Raw genomic sequence first — 20,780 nt, forward strand, 5'->3', positions numbered from 1 at the left:
TGGAGGCTGCGGTAGTCACACATTACACAGGGGGGTGAGGAAGGGTTAATGGAGGCTGGGGTAGTCACACATTGTACAGGGGGTGAGGAAGGGTTAATGGAGGCTGGGGTAGTCACACATTGTACAGGGGGTGAGGAAGGGTTAATGGAGGCTGGGGTAGTCACACATTGTACAGGGGGTGAGGAAAGGGTTAATGGAGGCTGGGGTAGTCGCACATTGCACAGGGGGTGAGGAAGGGTTAATGGAGGCTGGGGTAGTCACACATTACACAGGGGGTGAGGAAGGGTTAATGGAGGCTGGGGTAGTCACACATTACACAGGGGGTGAGGAAGGGTTAATGGAGGCTGGGGTAGTCACACATTGTATAGGGGGTGAGGAAGGGTTAATGGAGGCTGGGGTAGTCACACATTACACAGGGGGTGAGGAAGGGTTAATGGAGGCTGGGGTAGTCACACATTACACAGGGGGTGAGGAAGGGTTAATGGAGGCTGGGGTAGTCACACATTGTACAGGGGGTGAGGAAAGGGTTAATGGAGGCTGGGGTAGTCACACATTACACAGGGGGTGAGGAAGGGTTAATGGAGGCTGGGGTAGTCACACATTGTACAGAGGGTGAGGAAGGGTTAATGGAGGCTGGGGTAGTCACACATTACACAGGGGGTGAGGAAGGGTTAATGGAGGCTGGGGTAGTCACACATTGTACAGAGGGTGAGGAAGGGTTAATGGGGGCTGGGGTAGTCACACATTGTACAGAGGGTGAGGAAGGGTTAATGGAGGCTGGGGTAGTCACACATTGTACAGAGGGTGAGGAAGGGTTAATGGAGGCTGGGGTAGTCACACATTGTACAGAGGGTGAGGAAGGGTTAATGGAGGCTGGGGTAGTCACACATTGTACAGGGGATGAGGAAGGGTTAATGGAGGCTGGGGTCGTCACACATTGTACAGGGGGTGAGGAAGGGTTAATGGAGGCTGGGGTAGTCACACATTACACAGGGGGGTGAGGAAGGGTTAATGGAGGCTGGGGTAGTCACACATTACACAGGGGGTGAGGAAAGGGTTAATGGAGGCTGCGGTAGTCACACATTACACAGGGGGGTGAGGAAGGGTTAATGGAGGCTGGGGTAGTCACACATTGTACAGGGGGTGAGGAAGGGTTAATGGAGGCTGGGGTAGTCACACATTGTACAGGGGGTGAGGAAGGGTTAATGGAGGCTGCGGTAGTCACACATTACACAGGGGGTGAGGAAGGGTTAATGGAGGCTGGGGTAGTCACACATTACACAGGGGGTGAGGAAGGGTTAATGGAGGCTGCGGTAGTCACACATTACACAGGGGGGTGAGGAAGGGTTAATGGAGGCTGGGGTAGTCACACATTACACAGGGGGGTGAGGAAGGGTTAATGGAGGCTGGGGTAGTCACACATTACACAGGGGGTGAGGAAAGGGTTAATGGAGGCTGGGGTAGTCACACATTACACAGGGGGGTGAGGAAGGGTTAATGGAGGCTGGGGTAGTGACACATTGTACAGAGGGTGAGGAAGGGTTAATGGAGGCTGGGGTAGTCACACATTGTACAGAGGGTGAGGAAGGGTTAATGGAGGCTGGGGTAGTCACACATTGTACAGAGGGTGAGGAAGGGTTAATGGAGGCTAGCATACAGTCCGGGGAGGCTCTGTAGGGTGATGAATAAAGGGTTAAGTGAGGCCGGGTCAGTTGGGTGGCCAGTGTTGGCCTCCCATGGCCTCCACTAGGAGAGGTGAGAAGTGCCTCCATGGTGTGTGCTGGCTGGTGAATGTGTGAGCTGAGGGGGGGGCAGATGGAGGTGGAGGAGATTCACTCCCTATTGGCTGCCACTATTTGACAGGCACCCCCCCCTCCTCCCGGAGGCAGCCTGCTCTGTGAATGTGAGAAAATGGGTTTAAAGTGGAGAAGGATTTGCTGGTGTGTGTATCGTGCTGATAGAGCGAGCGCCGGAGCCGAGCGAACGTCTGGTGTGTGTATCGTGCAGATAGAGCGAGCGCCCGAGCCGAGCGATCGCTTCCAATGGCACACACTGCGTCCGCTGCCTGCATTCTGTGTATCGGCTTCTCCATGGTCTCCTGTGTGCCCACCACCAGCAGCGAAGGTAAGACACACTTCCTACATTCTGGATTGTACCCGGGGTCTACGTTCTCCTCCAGATTGTACCCGGGGGTCTACGTTCTCCTCCAGATTGTACCCGGGGTCTACGTTCTCCTCCAGATTGTACCCGGGGTCTACGTTCTCCTCCAGATTGTACCCGGGGTCTACGTTCTCCCCCAGATTGTACCCGGGGGTCTACGTTCTCCAGATTGTACCAGGGGGTCAACGTTCTCCTCCAGATTGTACCCGGGGTCTACGTTCTCCTCCAGATTGTACCTGGGGGTCTACGTTCTCCTCCAGATTGTACCTGGGGGTCTACGTTCCCCTCCAGATTGTACCCAAGGTCAACGTTCTCCTCCAGATTGTACCCGGGGGTCTACGTTCTCCTCCAGATTGTACCCGGAGGTCTACGTTCTCCTCCAGATTGTACCCGGGGTCTACATTCTCCTCCAGATTGTACCCGGGGGTCTACGTTCTCCTCCAGATTGTACCCGGGAGTCTACGTTCTCCTCCAGATTGTACCCGGGGTCAACAATCTCCTCCAGATTATACCCGGGGTCTATGTTCTCCTCCAGATTGTACCCGGGGGTCTACGATCTCCTCCAGATTATACCGGGGGGTCTACGTTCTCCTCCAGATTGTACCCGGGGGTCTACGTTCTCCTTCAGATTGTACCCGGGGGTCTACGTTCTCCTCCAGATTGTACCCGGGGGTCTACGATCTCCTCCAGATTATACCGGGGGGTCTACGTTCTCCTGCAGATTGTACCCGGGGGTCTACGTTCTCCTTCAGATTGTACCCGGGGGTCTACGTTTTCCTCCAGATTGTACCTGGGGTCTACCTTCTCCGCCAGATTGTACCCGGAGTCTACGTTCTCCTCCAGATTGTTCCCGGAGTCTACGTTCTCCTCCAGATTGTACCTGGGGTCTACCTTCTCCTCCAGATTGTACCCGGGGTCTACGTTCCCCTCCAGATTGTACCCAGGGGTCTGCCTTCTCCTCCAGATTGTACCCGGGGTCTACGTTCTCCTCCAGATTGTACCCGGGGTCTACGTTCTCCTCCAGATTGTACCCGGGGTCTACGTTCTCCTCCAGATTGTACCTGGGTGTCTACGCTCTCCTCCAGATTGTACCCGGGGTCTACATTCTCCTCCAGATTGTACCCGGGGTCTACATTCTCCTCCAGATTGTACCCGGGGTCTATGATCTCCTCCAGATTGTACCCGGGGTCAACGTTCTCCTTCAGATTGTACCCGGGGGTCTACGTTCTCCTCCAGATTGTACCCGGGGTCTACGTTCTCCTCCAGATTGTACCCGGGGTCAACGTTCTCCTCCAGATTGTACCCGGGGTCTACGTTCTCCTCCAGATTGTACGGGGGTCTAGGTTCTCCTCTATATTGTACCCGGGGGTCTACGTTCTCCTCCAGATTGTACGAGGGTCTACGTTCTCCTCCAGATTGTACCCGGGGGGTCTAGATTCTTCTCCAGATTGTACCAAGGGTCTATGTTCTCCTCCAGATTGTACCCGGGGTCAACGTTCTCCTCCAGATTGTACCCGGGGTCTACGTTCTCCTCCAGATTGTACCCGGGGGTCTACATTCTCCTCCAGATTGTACGGGGGTCTAGGTTCTCCTCTATATTGTACCCGGAGTCTACGTTCTCCTCTAGATTGTACCCGGGGGTCTATGTTCTCCACCAGATTGTACCCGGGGGTCTATGTTCTCCTCCAGATTGTACCCGGGGTCAACGTTCTCCTCCAGATTGTACCCGGGGTCTACGTTCTCCTCCAGATTGTACCCGGAGGTCTACGTTCTCCTCCAGATTGTACCAGGGTCTATGTTCTCCTATAGATTGTTTGAGGGTCTATGTTCTCCTCTAGATTGTACGAGGGTCTACGTTTTCCTCTAGATTGTACGAGGGTCTATGATGCCACTAGATTGTACGAGGGTCTACGTTCTCCTATAGATTGTACCCGGGTCAACGTTCTCCTCCAGATTGTACGAGGGTCTACATTCTCCTCTAGATTGTACGAGGGTCTACGTTCTCCTATAGATTGTACGAGTGTCTACCTTTTCCTCTAGATTGTACGAGGGTCTACGTTCTCCTCTAGATTGTACGGGGGTCTTTGTTCTCCTCTAGATTGTACGAGGGTCTACGTTCTCCTCTAGATTGTACGGGGGTCTTTGTTCTCCTCTAGATTGTACCAGGGTCTACATTCTCCTCTAGATTGTACCAGGGTCTACGTTCTCCTATAGATTGTACGAGGGTCTACATTCTCCTCTAGATTGTACGAGGGTCTACATTCTCCTCTAGATTGTACGAGTGTCTATGTTCTCCTCTAGATTGTACGAGGGTCTACGTTCTCCTCTAGATTGTACGGGGGTCTATGTTCTCCTCTAGATTGTACGAGGGTCTACGTTCTCCTCTAGATTGTACGAGGGTCTACGTTCTCCTCTAGATTGTACGAGGGTCTACGTTCTCCTCTAGATTGTACGAGGGTCTATGTTCTCCTCTAGATTGTATGAGGGTCTACATTCTCTTCAAGTTTGAATGAGGGTCTACGTCTCCACTAGATTGTACGAGAGTCTATGATGCCACTAGATTGTACGAGAGTCTTCATCTCCTCTAGATTGTACGAGAGTCTCCGTTCTCTTCCAGGTTGCACTGAGTCTACTTTCTCTGATAGGTTGAGTTTACGTTCCTCACTAGATTGCACCACTCACTAGCACCAGATCACTTCCTCCCCTAGATTGTATGGATCCTCTTTTCCTTATAAATTGTACCAAGAATAGAAATTCTTTTCTGGATTTAAGAGTCTACATCTTCTAGATTGTATGGGGAGTCAGTCTTCTCCAGATTGTATGGGGAGTCAATCTTCTCCAGATTGTATGTGGAGTCAGTCTTCTCCAGATTGTATGGGGAGTCAGTCTTCTCTAGATTGTATGGGGAGTCAGTCTTCTCCAGATTGTGTGTGGAGTCAGTCTTTTCCAGATTGTATGGGGAGTCAGTCTTCTCCAGATTGTATGGGGAGTCAATCTTCTCCAGATTGTATGGGGAGTCAGTCTTCTCAAGATTGTATGGGGAGTCAGTCTTCTCCAGATTGTATGGGGAGTCAATCGTCTCCAGATTGTATGTGGAGTCAGTCTTCTCCAGATTGTATGGGGAGTCAGTCTTCTCCAGATTGTATGGGGAGTCAGTCTTCTCCAGATTGTATGTGGAGTCAGTCTTCTCCAGATTGTATGTGGAGTCAGTCTTCTCCAGATTGTATGGGGAGTCAGTCCTCTCCTGATTGTATGTGGAGTCAGTCTTCTCCAGACTGTATGGGGAGTCAGTCTTCTCCAGATTGTATGGGGAGTCAGTCTTCTCCAGATTGTATGGGGAGTCAATCTTCTCCAGATTGTATGGGGAGTCAGTCTTCTCCAGATTGTATGGGGAGTCAGTCTTCTCCAGATTGTATGAGGAGTCAATCTTCTCCAGATTGTGTGTGGAGTCAGTCTTCTCCAGATTGTATGGGGAGTCAGTCTTCTCCAGATTGTATGGGGAGTCAATCTTCTCCAGATTGTATGGGGAGTCAGTCTTCTTCAGATTGTATGGGGAGTCAGTCTTCTCCATATTGTATGGGGAGTCAGTCTTCTCCAGATTGTATGGGGAGTCGGTCTTCTCCAGACTGTATGTGGAGTCAGTCTTCTCCAGATTGTATGGGGAGTTAATCTTCTCCAGATTGTATGGGGAGTCAGTCTTCTCCAGATTGTATGGGGAGTCAGTGTTCTCCAGATTGTATGGGGAGTCAGTCTTCTCCAGATTGTATGGGGAGTCAGTCTTCTCCAGATTGTATGGGGAGTCAGTCTTCTCCAGATTGTATGGGGAGTCAGTCTTCTCCAGATTGTATGGGGAGTCAGTCTTCTCCAGATTGTATGTGGAGTCAGTCTTCTCCAGATTGTATGGGGAGTTAATCTTCTCCAGATTGTATGGGGAGTCAGTGTTCTCCAGATTGTATGTGGAGTCAGTCTTCTCCAGATTGTATGTGGAGTCAGTCTTCTCCAGATTGTATGTGGAGTCAGTCTTCTCCAGATTGTATGAAGAGTCAGTCTTCTCCAGATTGTATGGGGAGTCAGTCTTCTCCAGATTGTATGGGGAGTCAATCTTCTCCAGATTGTATGTGGAGTCAGTCTTCTCCAGATTGTATGGGGAGTCAGTCTTCTCTAGATTGTATGGGGAGTCAGTCTTCTCCAGATTGTGTGTGGAATCAGTCTTTTCCAGATTGTATGGGGAGTCAGTCTTCTCCAGATTGTATGGGGAGTCAATCTTCTCCAGATTGTATGGGGAGTCAGTCTTCTCAAGATTGTATGGGGAGTCAGTCTTCTCCAGATTGTATGGGGAGTCAATCGTCTCCAGATTGTATGTGGAGTCAGTCTTCTCCAGATTGTATGGGGAGTCAGTCTTCTCCAGATTGTATGGGGAGTCAGTCTTCTCCAGATTGTATGTGGAGTCAGTCTTCTCCAGATTGTATGTGGAGTCAGTCTTCTCCAGATTGTATGGGGAGTCAGTCCTCTCCTGATTGTATGTGGAGTCAGTCTTCTCCAGACTGTATGGGGAGTCAGTCTTCTCCAGATTGTATGGGGAGTCAGTCCTCTCCTGATTGTATGTGGAGTCAGTCTTCTCCAGACTGTATGGGGAGTCAGTCTTCTCCAGATTGTATGAGGAGTCAATCTTCTCCAGATTGTATGGGGAGTCAGTCTTCTCCAGATTGTATGGGGAGTCAGTCTTCTCCAGATTGTATGGGGAGTCAATCTTCTCCAGATTGTATGGGGAGTCAGTCTTCTCCAGATTGTATGGGGAGTCAGTCTTCTCCAGATTGTATGAGGAGTCAATCTTCTCCAGATTGTGTGTGGAGTCAGTCTTCTCCAGATTGTATGGGGAGTCAGTCTTCTCCAGATTGTATGGGGAGTCAATCTTCTCCAGATTGTATGGGGAGTCAGTCTTCTTCAGATTGTATGGGGAGTCAGTCTTCTCCATATTGTATGGGGAGTCAGTCTTCTCCAGATTGTATGGGGAGTCGGTCTTCTCCAGACTGTATGTGGAGTCAGTCTTCTCCAGATTGTATGGGGAGTTAATCTTCTCCAGATTGTATGGGGAGTCAGTCTTCTCCAGATTGTATGGGGAGTCAGTGTTCTCCAGATTGTATGGGGAGTCAGTCTTCTCCAGATTGTATGGGGAGTCAGTCTTCTCCAGATTGTATGGGGAGTCAGTCTTCTCCAGATTGTATGGGGAGTCAGTCTTCTCCAGATTGTATGGGGAGTCAGTCTTCTCCAGATTGTATGTGGAGTCAGTCTTCTCCAGATTGTATGGGGAGTTAATCTTCTCCAGATTGTATGGGGAGTCAGTGTTCTCCAGATTGTATGTGGAGTCAGTCTTCTCCAGATTGTATGTGGAGTCAGTCTTCTCCAGATTGTATGTGGAGTCAGTCTTCTCCAGATTGTATGAAGAGTCAGTCTTCTCCAGATTGTATGGGGAGTCTACGTTCCCCTCCAGATTGTATGGGGAGTCTACGTTCCCCTCCAGATTGTATGGGGAGTCTACGTTCCCCTCCAGATTGTATGGGGAGTCTACGTTCCCCTCCAGATTGTATGGGGAGTCTACGTTCCCCTCTGGAGGAAGCTCGGTGCGCTCCAGCTGGGTCTGAGGAAATGTCCATTATTGATTTGATGGCCCTTTGAAGGCAGATCGAATTCTCGCAGCTCCTCCAGAAGAGGTCCGCCTGGGGTGAGGAGGCGATTGGTCTTTTCATGTGTGGACAATCTTAGGTGTCGTCTTACACAATGGCCTGCAGATGGAGGGTGTGGGTGTCAGTCTGGGGATTATCATTGCATTGTTTACTCCTTGTCTCCGAGACCCCCAATCACGAGGGCACCACGACTCCAGGACATCTCCTCATTTATAGGAACCATTTTCATGAGAACCTCCCTGATATGTCTGCGGAATAACGGGGAACACAATTGTATGTCTGAGATTGTATGATCTGTGCCGAGTTGTGTGTATGTGTATGGGATTCATACAGCTGGGTGTGGGGGATGGGGGATGACCCCTACAGATGAGGTCCCCTCCATTGGAGTGTGGGGGAAGGGGGATGACCCCTAGAGATGAGGCCTCCTATATTGGAGTGTGGGGGAAGGGGGATGACCCCTACAGATGGGGTCCCTTCCATTGGAGTGTGGGGGAAGGGAGATGACGCTTACAGATGGGGTCCCTTCCATTGGAGTGTGGGGGAAGGGGGATGACCCCTACAGATGAGGCCTCCTGTATTGGAGTGTGGGGGAAGGGGGATGACCCCTACAGATGGGGTCCCTTCCATTGGAGTGTGGGGGAAGGGAGATGACGCTTACAGATGGGGTCCCTTCCATTGGAGTGTGGGGGAAGGGGGATGACCCCTACAGATGAGGCCTCCTGTATTGGAGTGTGGGGGAAGGGGGATGACCCCTACAGATGGGGTCCCTTCCACTGGAGTGTGGGGGAAGGGGGATGACCCCTACAGATGGGGTCCCTTCCACTGGAGTGTGGGGGAAGGGGGATGACACCTACAGATGGGGTCCCCTTCATTGGGGTGTGGGGGAAGGGCGATGACCCCTATAGATGGGGTCCCTTCCATTGGGTTGTGGGGGAAGGGGGATGACCCCTACAGATGGGGTCCCTTCCACTGGAGTGTGGGGGAAGGGGATGAACCCTACAGATGGGGTCCCCTATATTGGAGTGTGGGGGTAGGGGGGTGAACCCTACAGATGGGGTCCCCTCCATTGGAGTGTGGGGGAAGGGTGATGACCCCTATAGATGGGATCCCTTCCATTGGAGTGTGGGGGAAGTGGGATGAACCCTACAGATGGGGTCCCCTCCATTGGAGTGTGGGGGAAGGGGGGTGAACCCTACAGATGGGGTCCCTTCCATTGGAGTGTGGGGGAAGTGGGATGAACCCTACAGATGGGGTCCCTTCCATTGGAGTGTGGGGGAAGGGGGATGATCCCTACAGATGGGGTCCCCTCCATTGGGGTGTGGGGGAAGGGGGATGAACCCTAGAGATGGGGTCCCCTCCATTGGGGTGTGGGGGAAGGGGGATGACCCCTACAGATGGGGTCCCTTCCATTGGAGTGTGGGGGAAGGGGGATGACGCCTACAGATGGGGTCCCCTCCATTGGAGTGTGGGGGAAGGGGGATGCCTCCTACAGATGGGGTCCCCTCCATTGGAGTGTGGGGGAAGGAGGATGCCTCCTACAGATGGGGTCCCCTCCATTGGAGTGTGGGGGAAGGGGGATGCCTCCTACAGATGGGGTCCCCTCCATTGGAGTGTGGGGGAAGGAGGATGCCTCCTACAGATGGGGTCCCCTCCATTGGAGTGTGGGGGAAGGGGGATGCCTCCTACAGATGGGGTCCCCTCCATTGGAGTGTGGGGGAAGGGAGATGACCCCTACAGATGGGGTCCCCTTCATTGGAGTGTGGGGGAAGGGAGATGACCCCTACAGATGGGGTCCCCTCCATTGGAGTGGGGGGGAGGGGATGACCCCTACAGATGGGGTCCCCTCCATTGGAGTGTGGGGGAAGGCGGATGCCTCCTACAGATGGGGTCCCCTCCATTGGAGTGTGGGGGAAGGGGGATGCCTCCTACAGATGGGGTCCCCTCCATTGGAGTGTGGGGGAAGGGAGATGACCCCTACAGATGGGGTCCCCTCCATTGGAGTGTGGGGGGAGGGGATGACCCCTACAGATGGGGTCCCCTCCATTGGAGTGTGGGGGAAGGGGGATGACCCCTACAGATGGGGTCCCCTCCATTGGAGTGTGGGGGAAGGGGGATGACCCCTACAGATGGGGTCCCCTCCATTGGAGTGTGGGGGTAGGGGGATGACCCCTACAGATCTGGAGATGGGGACATTGTGTGATGTAGATGAAGGGCACTGAGTATATAGATCAATTCCATCCAATGATGTCTGAGATATTCTCCGTCATGTGATGTACATACAGCCCCAAGCAGGTAAGTAGCCGGCAGTACATGTGTGGGGCCCCTCAGGGTGTCTGAATGATGAGATCCGGGAGGATTCTGCCACCGAGACTCGTCTGAGATCTTCATCTTCCGCTTCACAGAACGCTCTGCCTACTTCACCGTGTCTGAGCCTCAGTCACGCAACATCCTGTGCAGCACTCTCAGTCACGCTATGTTCCGTGTAGTACTCTCAGTCACGCTATGTTCCGTGTAGTAGTCTCAGCCACGCTATGTTCTGTGTAGTAGTCTCAGTCACGCAACATCCTGTGCAGCACTCTCAGTCACGCTATGTTCCGTGTAGTAATCTCAGTCACGCTATGTTCCGTGTAGTAGTCTCAGCCACGCTATGTTCCGTGTAGTAGTCTCAGTCACGCAACATCCTGTGCAGCACTCTGTCACGCTATGTTCCATGTAGTAGTCTGACACGCAAGATCCTGTGCAGCACTCTCAGTCACGCTATGTTCCATGTAGTAGTCTGACACGCAACATCCTGTGCAGCACTCTCAGTCATGCTATGTTCCGTGTAGTAGTCTCAATCATGCGATATTCCGTGTAGTTGTCTCAGTCACACTATGTCCTGTGTAGTCATCTCGGTCACGCTATGTCCCATATAGTCATCTCGGTCACGCTATGTTCCGTGTAGTTGTCTCAGTCATGCTATGTCCCGTGTAGTCATTTCGGTCACACTTTATCCTGTGCAGCACTCTCAGTCATGCTATGTTCCATGTAGTTGTCTCAGTCACACTATGTCCTGTGTAGTCATCTCGGTCACGTTATGTCCCATGTAGTCGTCTTGGTCAAGCTATGTCCCGTGTAGTCGTTTCGATCACACTATGTCCCGTGTAGTCATCTTGGTCACGCTTTGTCCCGTGTAGTTGTCTCGGTCACGCTATGTCCCAAGTAGTTGTCTCGGTCATGCTATGTCCCATGTAGTTGTCTCGGTCACGCTATGTCCCATGTAGTTGTCTCGGTCACGCTATGTCCCATGTAGTTGTCTCGGTCACACTATGTTCTGTGTAGTTGTCTCGGTCACGCTATGTTCCGTGTAGTATAGAATTGTATTACATTGTATAGGGAAGTCTGGTACTCTGTATATACGCCATATACCATGTATGTATAATACACGTGTCTCCTCCTATGATGGAAGATTAATAATTTATTAGATGGGGGGAGGGGAAAGAATCCATCCCGGGGGGTGGGGGTGGGGGGGCACACGCTGTACAGAGGAGTGTCCTCTATATGTATACTGTGTATGTGCGTGTGTGTGATGTATATATATATATATGTGCGTGTGTGTGATGTATATATATATATGTGTGTGTGTGTGTGTGATGTGTATATATGATATATAATGATCTCCAGGCAGCTGGGACCACAGTCACCAAGAAAACAATTGGTAACACACTACGCCGACAAGGACTGAAATCCTGCAGTGCCCCCGCACGGTCCCTCTGCTCAAGAAAGCCCATGTCCAGGCCCGTCTGAAGTCTGCCACTGAACATCTGAATGATGCCGAGGAGGACTGGTGGGAAGTGTTGTGGTCAGAGGAGACCAAAATCCAGCTCTTTGGCATCAACTCAACTCGCCGTGTTTGGAGGAGGAGGAATGCTGCCTATGACCCCAAGAACACCATCCCAACTGTGAAACATGGTGGTGGAAACATTCTGCTTTGGGGGTGTTTTTCTGCTAAGGGGACAGGACAACTGCACCGCATCAAAGGGACGATGGACGGGGCAATGTACCCTCAAATCTTGGGTGAGAACCTTCTTCCCTCAGCCAGGGCATTGAAAATGGGTGGTGGATGGGTGTTCCAGCATGACAATGACCCAAAACACACGGCCAAGGCAACAAAGGAGCGGCTCAAGAAGAAGCACATTGAGGTCCTGGAGTGGCCTAGCCAGTCTCCACACCTTCATCCGATGGAAAATCTGTGGAGGAGCTGAAAGTTCGAGTTGCCAAACGTCAGCCACCAAACCTTAATGACTTGGAGAGGATCTGCCAAGAGGAGTGGGCCAAAATCCCTCCTGAGATGTGTGCGAACCTGGGGGCCAACTCCAGGAAACGTCTGACCTCTGTGATTGCCAACAAGGGATTGGCCACCAAGTACTAAGTCATGTTTTGTGAAGGGGATCAAATCCTTCTTTCCCTCATGAACATGCAGATCCGTCATCATTTGTTAGACGCATTTCTGCTGAATTTGTTGTTGTATTCTGTCTCTCAGTGTTACACCGAACATTCCATTGTTAGACCGATCGTTTCTGTGTGAGGGGTGAACATTCCATTGTTAGACCGATCGTTTCTGTGTGAGGGGCGAACATTCCATTGTTAGACCGATCATTTCTGTGTGAGGGGCGAACATTCCATTGTTAGATCGATCGTTTCTGTGTGAGGGGCGAACATTCCATTGTTAGACCGATCGTTTCTGTGTGAGGGGCGAACATTCCATTGTTAGACCGATCGTTTCTGTGTGAGGGGCGAACATTCCATTGTTTGACCGATCGTTTCTGTGTGAGGGGCGAACATTCCATTGTTAGACCGATCGTTTCTGTGTGAGGGGCGAACATTCCATTGTTAGACCGATCGTTTCTGTGTGAGGGGCGAACATTCCATTGTTAGACCGATCGTTTCTGTGTGAGGGGCGAACATTCCATTGTTAGACCGATCGTTTCTGTGTGAGGGGCGAACATTCCATTGTTAGACCGATCGTTTCTGTGTGAGGGGAGAACATTCCATTGTTAGACCGATCGTTTCTGTGTGAGGGGCCAACATTCAGCATCGGGGGGGGGGGGGGCAAATACACATTTCCTTCATGTATGTAGAGGGGGAGGGGTGTATATAGAGGGGGACAGGTATATATAGAGGGGCGAGGGGTATATATAGGGGGGAGGGTGTATATAGTGGGGGGGTGGGGTGTATATAGGGGGAGGGTATATATAGAGGGGGAGGGGTGTATATAGAGGGGGGAGGGGTGAATATAGAGGGGGAGGGGTGTATATAGAGGGGGAGGGGTGTATATAGAGGGGGCAGGGGTGTATATAGAGGGGGGCAGGGGTGTATATAGAGGGGGAGGGGTGTATATAGAGGGGGAGGGGTGTATATAGAGGGGGGAGGGGTGTATATAGAGGGGGAGGGGTGAATATAGAGGGGGAGGGGTGTATATAGAGAGGGGAGGGGTGTATATAGAGGGGGAGGGGTGTATATAGAGGGGGAGGGGTGTATATAGAGGGGGGAGGGGTGTATATAGAGGGGGAGGGGTGAATATAGAGGGGGAGGGGTGTATATAGAGGGGGAGGGGGAGGGGTGTATATAGAGGGGGGAGGGGTGTATATAGAGGGGGAGGGGTGTATATAGAGGGGGGAGGGGTGTATTTAGAGGGGGAGGGGTGTATATAGAGGGGTCTGGTGGGTGGGTAGCACTTGGTCTGACTCTCAGGTGTGATCCCCTCCCCCACATGGTCTTCTATGAGGAGATGGGTTGTCTAGTAACAGACGGTGGAGGTGACACGGGAACTTATCATCTTCATGTCTGAGCCGTGTCTCCATGTGTAATCAGCGTGTCACCAGTCACCTTGTCCCAATGTCGTCACCCACCGCAGGGAGAGACTTCACAAACTTCTAACGTGTCGCTGGGAGAAAAACAACGAGGAGCCTGCAGAGCCCAATGTAGTCTAACCGTTCTACCTGCCACCATCATAGAGACACGTGCAGAGCCCAATGTAGTCTAACCGATCTACCTGCCACCATCATAGAGACACGTGCAGAGCCCACCACCATAGAGACACGTGCAGAGTCCACCACCATAGAGACACGTGCAGAGCCCACCACCATAGAGACACGTGCAGAGCCCTCCATCATAGAGACACGTGCAGAGCCCACCACCATAGAGACACGTGCAGAGCCCACCACCATAGAGACACATGCAGAGCCCTCCATCATAGAGACACGTGCAGAGCCCTCCATCATAGAGACACGTGCAGAGCCCACCATCATAGAGGCACGTGCAGAGCCCACCATCATAGAGGCACGTGCAGAGCCCTCCATCATAGAGGCACGTGCAGAGCCCACCATCATAGAGGCACGTGCAGAGCCCTCCATCATAGAGGCACGTGCAGAGCCCTCCATCATAGAGGCACGTGCAGAGCCCACCATCATAGAGGCACGTGCAGAGCCCACCATCATAGAGGCACGTGCAGAGCCCTCCATCATAGAGGCACGTGCAGAGCCCTCCATCATAGAGGCACGTGCAGAGCCCTCCATCATAGAGGCACGTGCAGAGCCCACCATCATAGAGGCACGTGCAGAACTAATGCAAAGTGCAAACCCTGCAGAAAGGTCTCATAGACACATCATAGACAGTACACAAACTGTACATTGAGCCCCAGTGGGGGGAGGGTTATGAAGTGAACAAAGCCCGGGGCCCCAGGTACAATTGGCCCTCCTTTGAGGCTCAGAGGAGCCCCTTCTGGCAGGATCACCTCTATTACACAATACATGTATTACGGAGCCTAAAGGTCAGCCCCGGCCTCATTATAATAATGGTGGTACCGTCCAGTCATGGCAGCTGCACTACCTGCAGTCATCAGCCTGTACTTCCAGGAGGACAGGCCACTCGTCACGTGTCCCACTGACATTATTACATGTTCATTGATAAACCAATGAAGCCACAACAACACCCAGGATGTTCTACAAATCCCGGCCACCCATGATCAGGGGATATGTCCTACATTCTGTCCCTGGAAAGGCCACCATTATCATAGGAGACATGTGGAAGTCAAGTGTGAGACCTGAGAGACCTTCCCTACCATTCCACCTCCATGGTAAACATCATCATCTCTGCAGAAGAGGCCAGTTCTCCAAACACGTTAGCCTGTTGGAGGGTCTATTGGCATCATGTGATATGATGGAATCGTGGATTGGGCTGGCTGTTGTATGATGAGCTTGTGATATTTGCCACGTTGTGAGTATGAGACTTCTACAAGAATTACAATCGGTTCTAAGGACCATGCACAAGGCCAGTGCGCCCTCTGACCTGGGACATGCCGGCCACAGTGGCCATGACTATATCTCTGGAGACATGCCGGCCACAGTGGTCATGACTATATCTCTGGAAATGTGCCGACCATAGTGGCCATGACTATATCTCTGGAGACATGCCAGTCACAGTGGCTATGACTATATCTCTGGAGACATGCCGGCCACAGTGGCCATGACTATATCTCTGGAGACATGCCGGCCACAGTGGCCATGACTATATCTCTGGAGACATGCCGGCCACAGTGGCCATGACTATATCTCTGGAGACATGCCGGCCACAGTGGCCATGACTATATCTCTGGAGACATGCCGGCCACAGTGGCCATGACTATATCTCTGGAGACATGCCGGCCACAGTGGCTATGACTATATCTCTGGAGACATGCCGGCCACAGTGGCCATGACTATATCTCTGGAGACATGCCGGCCACAGTGAATACATCGCTAAGCTAGGTGTTCCAGGAACACCCCATGACGTCCCAGTGCAGCTGAATGCTGGAGTTCCTGGGGATCCCCGATACTCTCTTTGGGGCAACTCAGGGATGGTGAGTCAAAAAATCCCCCCATAATTATTTCCCTTCAGTGTAAATTGCTGCTCCCCTCTGACCCATTTCCAGCAGCTTAAACTGCAACTGCATCTAATCTGTGAGCAGCGACTCCATGCTGACTATTAATGACTGCGATATCGGAGGGATCGGGGGGAGCAGAGGACTCCAACGGCTTGATGAGATCTTCCTCCATAATGAGGCCAAACGTCTGCTCAGCCCTCGGCCCACATATGTCTGCATTTATTATTCACATTAACTGACATAAGATTTCCTTCACACATCGGAGCGAACATTTCCATCGTCTCTTCTACTGGGACTCCGGGCAAGAAGGTCTGCAGCAGATACACAATACAGGAGACCCCCAAATCCCCTCCTCAAATGAAGACCCCTCTGTCATCAAAGAGGCAGCTCCTCACCATATATCCAAACGCTGACCACAAGAGCAAACCCTGACCACATACCCGGCTCCTCACCATATATCCAAACCCTGACCACATGGCCAAACCCTGACCACATACCCGGCTCCTCAACATATATTCAAACCCTGACCACAAGAGCAAACCCTGACCACATACCCGGCTCCTCACCATATATCCAAACCCTGACCACATGGCCAAACCCTGACCACATACCCGGCTCCTCAACATATATTCAAACCCTGACCACAAGAGCAAACCCTGACCACATACCCGGCTCCTCAACATATATTCAAACCCTGACCACAAGAGCAAACCCTGACCACATACCCGGCTCCTCAACATATATTCAAACCCTGACCACAAACCTGGCTCCTCACCATATATCCAAACCCTGACCACAAGAGCAAACCCTGACCACATACCCGGCTCCTCAACATATATCCAAACCCTGACCACATGACCAAACCCTGACCACATACCCGACTCCTCAACATATATCCAAACCCTGATCACATACCTGGCTCCTCACCATATATCCAAACCCTGACCACATAACCAAACCCTGACCACATACCCGGCTCCTCAACATATATCCAAACCCTGACCACATGACCAAACCCTGACCACATACCCGGCTCCTCACCATATATCCAAACCCTGACCACATGAACAAACCCTGACCACATACCTGGCTCCTCAACATATATCCAAACCCTGACCACATGACCAAACCCTGACCACATACCCGACTCCTCAACATATATCCAAACCCTGACCACATGACCAAACCCTGACCACATACCCGACTCCTCAACATATATCCAAACCCTGACCACATGACCAAACCCTGACCACATACCCGACTCCTCAACATATATCCAAACCCTGACCACATGACCAAACCCTGACCACATACCCGACTCCTCAACATATATCCAAACCCTGACCACATGACCAAACCCTGACCACATACCCGACTCCTCAACATATATCCAAACCCTGACCACATAACCAAACCCTGACCACATACCCGGCTCCTCAACATATATCCAAACCCTGACCACATGAACAAACCCTGACCACATACCTGGCTCCTCAACATATATCCAAACTCTGACCACATGAACAAACCCTGACCACATACCCGGCTCCTCAACATATATCCAAACCCTGACCACATGAACAAACCCTGACCACATACCTGGCTCCTCAACATATATCCAAACTCTGACCACATGACCAAACCCTGACCACATACCCGACTCCTCAACATATATCCAAACCCTGACCACATGACCAAACCCTGACCACATACCTGGCTCCTCACCATATATCCAAACCCTGACCACATGACCAAACCCTGACCACATACCCGGCTCCTCAACATATATCCAAACCCTGACCACATACCCGGCTCCTCAACATATATCCAAACCCTGACCACATACCTGGCTCCTCACCATATATCCAAACCCTGACCACATGACCAAACCCTGACCACATACCTGGCTCCTCAACATATATCCAAACCCTGACCACATACCTGGCTCCTCAACATATATCCAAACCCTGACCACATCAATGAGGTTCCCCTTAGCCCCCTATCATCCATCATTTGAAGGGACGTTCCCCTTAGCCCCCTATCATCCATCATTTGGAGGGACGTTCCCCTTAGCCCCCTATCATCCATCATTTGGAGGGACGTTCCCCATAGCTCCCTATCATCCATCATTTGGAGGGACGTTCCCTTTCCAGGAACCCCTTCCCTGCCCTGTTGACCCTCTTTTGGTCTGATGTATGGACTATATAGCCATGGTATTATATTGCACTAGACCTTCACCCAGCCAATAAATAACAACTTTTTCTTCTTTAAGAGATTGAATAAAAGGAAGGTAGTGGTGGACTCATGTTAAATGGGGGGGGGGGGACTGGGGGTGTGGCAGGGGTGTGTCTTTTACTGAAATACTTTGTGTTGATATCAGGTCCCCCCCCCCGGGTCTAACAGACACACATGTGGAAGAATTTAAGCAGTGCAGAGTTGTGCTTGGCCACTCTTCCTCCATAGCTGTCATTGGTGGGGTACACACATGACCCCCCCATCCCACTATCTCTCCTCCGTAGCCGTCATTGGTGGGGTACACACATGACCCCCCCATCCCACTATCTCTCCTCCGTAGCTGTCATTGGTGGGGTACACACATGACCCCCCCATCCCACTATCTCTCCTCCGTAGCCGTCATTGGTGGGGTACACACATGACCCCCCCATCCCACTATCTCTCCTCCAGAGCTGTCATTGGTGGGGTACACACATGACCCCCCCATCCCACTATCTCTCCTCCGTAGCTGTCATTGGTGGGGTACACACATGACCCCCCCATCCCACTATCTCTCCTCCGTAGCCGTCATTGGTGGGGTACACACATGACCCCCCCGTCCCACTATCTCTCCTCCAGAGCTGTCATTGGTGGGGTACACACATGACCCCCCCATCCCACTATCTCTCCTCCGTAGCTGTCATTGGTGGGGTACACACATGACCCCCCCATCCCACTATCTCTCCTCCGTAGCTGTCATTGGTGGGGTACACACATGACCCCCCCATCCCACTATCTCTCCTCCGTAGCCGTCATTGGTGGGGTACACACATGACCCCCCCATCCCACTATCTCTCCTCCGTAGCTGTCATTGGTGGGGTACACACATGACCCCCCCATCCCACTATCTCTCCTCCGTAGCCGTCATTGGTGGGGTACACACATGACCCCCCCATCCCACTATCTCTCCTCCAGAGCTGTCATTGGTGGGGTACACACATGACCCCCCCATCCCACTATCTCTCCTCCGTAGCTGTCATTGGTGGGGTACACACATGACCCCCCCATCCCACTATCTCTCCTCCGTAGCTGTCATTGGTGGGGTACACACATGACCCCCCCATCCCACTATCTCTCCTCCGTAGCCGTCATTGGTGGGGTACACACATGACCCCCCCATCCCACTATCTCTCCTCCAGAGCTGTCATTGGTGGGGTACACACATGACCCCCCCATCCCACTATCTCTCCTCCGTAGCTGTCATTGGTGGGGTACACACATGACCCCCCCATCCCACTATCTCTCCTCCGTAGCCGTCATTGGTGGGGTACACACATGACCCCCCCATCCCACTATCTCTCCTCCGTAGCCGTCATTGGTGGGGTACACACATGACCCCCCCATCCCACTATCTCTCCTCCAGAGCTGTCATTGGTGGGGTACACACATGACCCCCCCATCCCACTATCTCTCCTCCGTAGCCGTCATTGGTGGGGTACACACATGACCCCCCCGTCCCACTATCTCTCCTCCGTAGCCGTCATTGGTGGGGTACACACATGACCCCCCCGTCCCACTATCTCTCCTCCGTAGCTGTCATTGGTGGGGTACACACATGACCCCCCCCGTCCCACTATCTCTCCTCCGTAGCTGTCATTGGTGGGGTACACACATGACCCCCCCGTCCCACTATCTCTCCTCCGTAGCTGTCATTGGTGGGGTACACACATGACCCCCCCGTCCCACTATCTCTCCTCCGTAGCTGTCATTGGTGGGGTACACACATGACCCCCCCCATCCCACTATCTCTCCTCCAGAGCCGTCATTGGTGGGGTACACACATGACCCCCCCATCCCACTATCTCTCCTCCAGAGCCGTCATTGGTGGGGTACACACATGACCCCCCCATCCCACTATCTCTCCTCCAGAGCCGTCATTGGTGGGGTACACACATGACCCCCCCCCATCCCTCTATCTCTCCTCCATAGCTGTCATTGGTGGGGTACACACATGACCCCCCCATCCCACTATCTCTCCTCCATAGCTGTCATTGGTGGGGTACACACATGACCCCCCCATCCCACTATCTCTCCTCCAGAGCCGTCATTGGTGGGGTACACACATGACCCCCCCATCCCACTATCTCTCCTCCAGAGCCGTCATTGGTGGGGTACACACATGACCCCCCCGTCCCACTATCTTTCCTCCGTAGCTGTCATTGGTGGGGTACACACATGACCCCCCCATCCCACTATCTCTCCTCCAGAGCCGTCATTGGTGGGGTACACACATGACCCCCCCATCCCACTATCTCTCCTCCAGAGCCGTCATTGGTGGGGTACACACATGACCCCCCATCCCACTATCTCTCCTCCATAGCTGTCATTGGTGGGGTACACACATGACCCCCCCATCCCACTATCTCTCCTCCAGAGCTGTCATTGGTGGGGTACACACGACACCCCCCCATCCCACTATCTCTCCTCCAGAGCTGTCATTGGTGGGGTACACACATGACCCCCCCATCCCACTATCTCTCCTCCGTAGCCGTCATTGGTGGGGTACACACATGACCCCCCCATCCCACTATCTCTCCTCCGTAGCTGTCATTGGTGGGGTACACACATGACCCCCCCATCCCACTATCTCTCCTCCGTAGCTGTCATTGGTGGGGTACACACATGACCCCCCCATCCCACTATCTCTCCTCCAGAGCCGTCATTGGTGGGGTACACACATGACCCCCCCATCCCACTATCTCTCCTCCGTAGCCGTCATTGGTGGGGTACACACATGACCCCCCCATCCCACTATCTCT

At 52.4% G+C, this 20,780-nt stretch overlaps 1 protein-coding gene across 2 annotated transcripts in view; it reads left to right on the forward strand.

The window, feature by feature from the left end:
* Positions 1-1,939: 1,939 nt before the first annotated feature.
* The window catches only part of EPHA8 (EPH receptor A8), a 99,761-nt gene continuing 80,920 nt past the window's right edge, over positions 1,940-20,780 (forward strand). For both annotated transcript variants that reach the window (XR_016308295.1, XM_089661657.1), the window contains exon 1: positions 1,940-2,124. Coding sequence is in view for 1 of the 2 variants with exons in the window: in XM_089661657.1 (XP_089517783.1) it covers positions 2,043-2,124 (82 nt within the window). In the remaining variant the exon portion in view is untranslated. The remainder of the gene's footprint in view (positions 2,125-20,780) is intronic.

Source organism: Staurois parvus, unplaced genomic scaffold, assembly GCF_062004578.1.
Source record: "Staurois parvus isolate SC_StPar_1 unplaced genomic scaffold, SC_StPar_1.0 ptg001361l, whole genome shotgun sequence".
Taxonomy (NCBI): domain Eukaryota; kingdom Metazoa; phylum Chordata; class Amphibia; order Anura; family Ranidae; genus Staurois; species Staurois parvus.